The sequence below is a fragment of the Populus nigra genome, chromosome 10, assembly GCF_951802175.1.
Source record: "Populus nigra chromosome 10, ddPopNigr1.1, whole genome shotgun sequence".
Classification (NCBI taxonomy): Eukaryota; Viridiplantae; Streptophyta; class Magnoliopsida; order Malpighiales; family Salicaceae; genus Populus; species Populus nigra.
The window spans coordinates 7,120,350-7,127,564 of NC_084861.1; the positions used below are offsets into that span (position 1 = coordinate 7,120,350).

At 30.7% G+C, this 7,215-nt stretch overlaps 1 protein-coding gene across 1 annotated transcript; it reads left to right on the forward strand.

Moving 5' to 3' along the window:
* The first annotated feature begins 2,698 nt into the window (after positions 1-2,698).
* Positions 2,699-4,863, forward strand: LOC133706029 (protein BASIC PENTACYSTEINE2). Its single transcript, XM_062131536.1, has 2 exons — positions 2,699-2,851; positions 3,677-4,863. The coding sequence occupies exon 2, from the start codon at positions 3,682-3,684 to the stop codon at positions 4,519-4,521; it is 840 nt and encodes a 279-aa protein (XP_061987520.1). The 5' UTR covers positions 2,699-2,851; positions 3,677-3,681; the 3' UTR covers positions 4,522-4,863.
* Positions 4,864-7,215: the final 2,352 nt, after the last annotated feature.

The window sequence follows — 7,215 nt, forward strand, 5'->3', positions numbered from 1 at the left end:
TTGGCAAAATATAATTTTTAACTTGCCTAAAAATCCCCAAAATATATATGATTTGAAAATAAAAAATTGGCCTGCACCGATTAACCAAATATAAAGTCGTGGTCATTATAGTTTTTCGCTGGGGTCCTAAGCTAACTTTAGTTGGCTTCCGTTTAATAAATAAAAACTTCAACGTTTTCAAATTTCGGGGGATGTTTGGAAGCTGTTTTTGTTTTTGCTTAAACAGTGTTTTTTAAAAGTATTTATGGCTTAAAAAGTATTAAATTAATATTTTTATTATTTTTTAATAGTTTTTATGTCTTGATGCCAAGAATAAAAAATATATAAAAATTATTTTAATTATTTCAAGCAAAAAGATATTTAAGAAATTATTTTGTATCATATATAATTCTAAACATACACGTTTTATGTCTTTTAGTCTTAATATGTTTTTAGTGCTGTGATAGCTTTTGAGGTTATATATAGTTTTAAAAAATAAATTGAAAAAATATTATTAATTGTGGTTTTGAAAAGATATGTTTAAAAAATATATATTTGATTAAAATTATTTTGATATGACTTTCTGCATATAATATAAATAAAAAGTGAGTTATTTTAATTTTTATAAAACCAAGATTTGAAAAACAAATATATATGGAGTTCAGTATAAAAAAAACATAAAATATTTGACAAACAAAATGATTTTTTCTCTGTTTTTAAATAAAATATAGAAGCTATAATTACAGTACCAAATAATCCATTACCGTCTAAATAACAACTCATGCTATTATTTTATTTTATTTTTTTATGTCGTCAGGAATCAAGTTTTAACAAATAATCTATTTATGCTTTGCCTTTCCAAAGTTTTTATCGAAATTTCCTTAACTTTTCCTAATTATTCCACTATAAACTGATTAAAGAAATAGAAAGTTGTTGGTTTAGATTTGTGATTAAGCCGTAAATACAACAGATTTCATGCCTATGCTATGATGTTAGTTTACCTGATTGGTTGTAATTATTAATTTTAGAAATGGAAATAAATGTGATTGGACGTAAATTGCACGTTAAATAATTTTCCAATTCGTTATATATTAATTTTTTAACTGAAGTCTTAATTACGTGGTTAATTTACTCTCAAAATACGTCATTAAATTCGACAGTTAACTACCCATGGATACATATAATAATAATTAAATTTTTAGTCATAACAAAATACCTCAAAAATTAAAACCCGAGGGTTTTTACTATAGTAGTTGGCACTATACATCCTCTCCTATATTTTACTGTGAATCTCCTATTTATTTATTTTAAATTTTATTCTTATATTTTTTTTTATATGATTGCTTCATTTTTAGATCAAATTCAAAGGCAATTGATACGGATTTGTTGATTAAAAATAAAATCAAAAGATAAGAAACTAAAATAGAAAATACGTCACAAATAAGTAATGTTTTAAAACTAGCTCACATAAAAAGTTTAATTTAATTTTTTTTTTATTTTATTCAATAAATTTAAAGTGCATATCCATTTTTATTACCATTTGATTCAATAAAAAATTATTTTAATAAATAAATTTATCCAACACAACCGGGTAAATATTTCATCTTATATAATTAAATATCTTGATTTACATCTATTTCTTGATGTTTTTCATTTTTATTTTCAGTTGTCATTTATGTTTTTTAATTTATTTGAGTATGCACAATTTTTTTTATTTTCATTTAATATTTTAAATTATAAAAATACGTTGAAAAAGCCTACATATATAATTTTCTTGTTAGAAAAAAATATTAAACCCACTATACATATGCGTAGCATATTTCTAAACCTTGTGTTTATATTTTTATATAAAAAAATATTTGTGTCAATTTATATCCAAACTATATTACTGGTCACTCTATCTTTAAAAAAATAATAATCAGATTCTCCAATCCCCCACCCTTGTCCTGTTTATTTTCAATAGTAAAATTATAATTCAACCCATCTCTGTACCTTGGTGTGACGTTTACCAACAAACCAAAGTGCCCTTACCACTTCTGGATTCCCCAATTGAAATAAACCCACTGTTGAATTACTCTCTTGAAAACATTTGAAGCATCCAATTAAAAGAAAAGAAAGAAAAAAGATATTCCAGTTTTCTCAAGTTGTGCGATTCCATATATCTCCTCACAAGTCACATTTTATGGTTGACATTACACCTAATTGATGCATTATAAGAGAATCTTTGGTGTAATGTTGAGTTTGTTTGATGTTTTCAGATTATTTTAATATTAAAAATGATATTTTTAAATAATAAAAAATATTAATTAATATATTTCTAAGTAAAATAACATTTAAAAAGTAATACCTACCACCCGTTAAATTTGGATATGATTAAATCCCCGCCTCGCAAATCATTACATAAAGAATTTTGGTGGGAAGCATTTGGCAATCTATCTCGGCGTAGGCTAATATAAAGTCCCAAAACCATACGTGTCCACATAAATAACATAAAATGAAAGAGGAAAGTTAAAATAAATAAATAAAAAAGATCACATCTACACTTTACTAGGAGCATTCAAGAAAGAGGGATAAGATAAAGTTGGCCGAGCCCTAAATTGGAAAGAAAGAATAATATAAAGAATTTAGGTATTTGTTTTTGGGTCACATGGGAACATATGCCCTCCACAAACCATTTCATTCTTAGATTTTCTATTATATATTTTTATTAAAAACAGAGAAAAAATAAATCGACTACATATTCTTAGGTCTCTCTCATCCTCTCTCTGTCCTCTCTCCTTTTCTCTTCTCTTTCGTTTCTCTCTCCTCTCTCTTCTTTGTCTCTCTTTCTCTCTCCGGAAGGGCAAAACCTAAAGAGCCGTTTGCACCCCAAGTGAGTTATCTCTCTCCTCTCTCTCTCTTTTTCTAAGATTTGAATATATGGGACCTAGTACTATCAAACCTGCCATTTATTCTCACACATCTACATTTCTTTGCTGTTTTGCTTGTTTTCTATTTCCTGATTGCAGAAATCGACTACTATTCGAAGTAAAAAAAAAAAAAAACAACTTTCTTATTTTCGAGATTTTAATGTATATTGCAGATCTGGAAATGGTTTTTTGTTTGCATTCTCAGGAAATCTTGGAAAATGGAAAGTGATTTAAAAACTAGAAACGTTTCCATTTTTTATTGATGTTTTATATATATATATATATATATATATATATATATATATATATAATTTCCCGTTTTTGTTTATGGGAATCTTAAAAATCCTCCCATTTTTAGATCTGGAGGAAGTGAGATTCTTTTACTCAGTTATTTTCATTTATTCTTTTATTTTTTTGGTTTGGATGCAATTAATGCCTGGCATTGTGACTTGGTACTTGCTACCTGCTAATCTCTTTGCATATGCTTCTGTTTTGTTGATTGTTCATTGGATCTATTGATTTTGGGAACTATGCTTCATGTAAAATGTTGTCTTTTGTTTATTTATTAGCGTTAAAGGTAATAATGTCTTCACTTGTTGAGGACTCTTTAACAGCCTCAGTGATCTGGATGACAATGCTGCTGATGGGTCATCCCAAACATATCAAAAGTTCATCTTTTTAACGAAAGCTGATATAGTGAAGAATTAAAATGTTTTTAGTGGTTATGTTAAAAACTGTAGAGAAAAGCTGAATTTTTCCCCTTTTGCTGTGTTGTTGACATTGCTTAGCTTTCATGGATGATGATGCGTTGAACATGCACAATTGGGGTTATTATGAACCGTCATATAAGGAGCCATTAGGTCTCCAGTGGATGCCGAGCATGGTAGACCGTGATACAAAGCATTTCTTACCCAGGCGTGATCCAATTAACATCATGATCGGTGCCAATGGAGCCTACCTTCCACATGATTGTGTGGTTTCTGATGCCCCTGAGCATATGAATTACATGAGGGATAGTTGGATAAATCGGGAGAAGTTTTTAAATATATTACCCCCAAATCCCAATTATGTTGTTCCCCTGCAAACTTCAGGAGCTCACTCAATGCAAATGTTACAGCCACCCAATTCATCAAGGGATGAGAGGTTGAGTAGGATTGAGGAACCCAGTGTAAGTAATGAAGGTAACCAGTTGAAGAGAAGACAGGTAGGTGGTACATCCCCCAAAACTCCCAAAGCTAAGAAACCTAGGAAGCCAAAGGATGGTAATAATAATACAGTTCCGCGTGCGAAGCCAGCTAAGAAAAGTGTGGATGTTGTCATAAACGGGATTGATATGGACATTTCAGTTATCCCAATTCCGACCTGCTCATGTACTGGAACTCCTCAACAATGTTACCGATGGGGCTGCGGAGGATGGCAGTCAGCATGTTGCACCACAAATGTCTCGGTGTACCCTCTACCAATGAGTACCAAAAGACGCGGTGCAAGGATAGCAGGGAGGAAAATGAGTCAGGGTGCATTTAAGAAGGTATTGGAGAAACTTGCAGCTGAAGGTTATAACTTTGCTAACCCAATTGATTTAAGGACTCACTGGGCAAGACATGGAACCAACAAGTTTGTCACCATCAGGTAGATTTACGTTGTTGGTGCAAGCAATGAGACTCCCATTACCTGTGGCTTGCTTCTCTTGTGTAGATATCTATGGCCTCTTGCGGAGATCTATTTTGTTCTTTGTAGTTCATGACTTCTCAGCCATGATACATGTTTTTGAAATTCGGACATCTAGTCTTCTCGGAACTCTTGTTAACTTTTCATTTCTATTTGTGTTATAAAGGCAACCAGTAAATTTTGGCCACCCGAATGTAGGATGTGGATGAGCTTACTTTTGTTGGGTTGGTTTTGGATAAAATATTTTTCTGTAGTCAATTCAATTTTTATCAAAGATTATTAATTGAATTCTCCTCTCCTTTCATCATATCTAATTGTTTTCCTTTCAGTTGCTTCAGACTATTCTTTCTTTCCGGTTTAATGTCACACTCTTCTCCTTGTGGTTTAATTGAACGAGAAAGTAATTATGGTGTGGTTTTGATAAATATGGAATTGTATTTATTCCTCGGAGGTAACACTTACCGAATTTCTTCTGGGATTAGACTCCTAGGTTGATGTCATATGCATAGTTATCAGACCCGATCCGGTAGTTGACCCAGTAAAATGACTGGGTCATGGGTCTTATGGGTTGACCCGGGTCAATTCGGATCAAGAACAAAAACACACATTAATATGGTTCTTTTGACATAAAATATTACATTAATATAAATGCTAGCATAATTAACAAGAAAATATCACATTAATACATGTACTAGCATAATTAATTAGCATCAATAGATTAGAAGGTGCATTTATCTTCAAATAAACAAACATTTAACATAATTTAAAGATAAGGATAATAAAATAACAAGTTGTTCTAGAGATATATAATTTAACATAATAGATATAAGGTGACAACATTAAAACTCTAGTTTGCATTAGAATTTATAAATCAACATTTTAACTTCATTTTGCATTAAAATCCATAAATCAACATCTTCAGTTGCATAAAGAAAACAAAAGATTTTAAAATATGTTGAACACTTAACACTAATATAATTAAAGAAAAAAAATAGTAAAGTATAAGACCTCATTGGAATAACCACACTTTCTCTACACATCTTTACTTTGGTTGAATATAGACATTGAGTTCTTCAGTGTCCATAGGAGCAAAATTTAAATCAAATACCAATGGAATTGAGCCAACCTCATTAATGCCTATTGAAACATCATCATGCTCTTGTGTATCTTCATCATCACAGTCATCTTCAATCTCATTTATATTTATCAAATCTACAATTGAAATATACTTAATCAATAAACATTATAGTCATGACACAAAGTGAAAGATCAAATTTTCCATTACCTTCATTTAAAGTATCTTGAATAGTCATGGTTGATAAATCACGACGAAAGATCTCCACTTCTTCAGTTGTTAAAGATGATGGATCATCTTCTACTATCCAATTTTCAGTATCAGAAAATGCCTCAAAATTAATTGGATCATAATTCCGTCCTTTCCAATAATTTCTACAAAATCAAAGTTAAGGTACACAATATAAGTATCAATGATGCTATGTAATAATATAAATAACTGAAGAATTAGAGAAAAGAAAATACTTTTGTTTTAATCTCAGATATAATGGACATAAACTAGGTCATTAAGTCTGTGATGCTCCAATCGATTTCTTTTCTTAGAGTGAATGTGCTAAAAAATACTCCAATTCCTCTCGCATCCTGAAGAACTATAAGTTTGACTTAAAACTCGTATAGCTAGCTTTTGGAGATTTGGAGCACAAGTTCCATACAACACCCACCATTCATCTATATACAAAATTAATAAGTTAGATTATATCAAGATAATATTTTTAAATTACTTTGAATATGAAAATAATAATATACCTGGAGGTAAAAGGGTGCGATCATTTTTCACAGACACTCTACTAAAGTCATGTTCTGCATTCCTAAACAACTTCATTTCACCTGTAAGCTTGCTTAGCAGAATTGCATTTCCATTTGCATACTTTTCAACAACATCTAGAAGTCCAAAAATGGTGTTTATATATCTATCCATTAGATTGACATCATATTGAAATCGAAGATTCAACCAAAATCCTGCTGCATAAAGCTTCCTATACAATTGTCCATCCTATCTATTATTAATGATGTCTATGAAAGGCTGCACCTGAGTTCTTTTCTTTTGAAATCTCCTCAACATTTCTTCCTTTGCAGAATGGATAGCCTCATATAAATATCTCATAGCAGGTCTATCATCACTATCAACAATTCGTAGAACTCGAACCAATGGTTCGGTCATTCATACAATTGATGCACATTCTTCCCAAAATATAGAGTTCAATACACTATCAACAAACCTTTTTCATTTACTATCTTTAGCATATGCAGAGGAGACCCATTCTCTAGATGTCAACATAGCTCTCAAATTATCTTTGTGTACTAAAATACTTTGCAAAGTTATGAAATTAGTAGCAAAGCGAGTATGAGCAGGTCGAAGTATTTCTTTCCCTCCAGTGAACTTCCTCATCAAATATAGTGGATAACAATAATTATAAATATACTTTGTAATACTAGAAGCATGATCAACAACAGAACAAACTGATTGTAGCTTACCAACATCTTGGAGTATGAGGTTAATGCAATGAGCAGCACATGAAGACCAAAATATTGAAGGAAATTCTTCCACTAACAACTTGCAAGCAGCAACATAATTAGAAGCATT

What these genes read in the sequence shown, in the direction of transcription:
- LOC133706029 (XM_062131536.1), top strand. Translation starts at nt 3,682, where the DNA reads ATGGATGATGATGCGTTGAACATGCACAATTGGGGTTATTATGAACCG.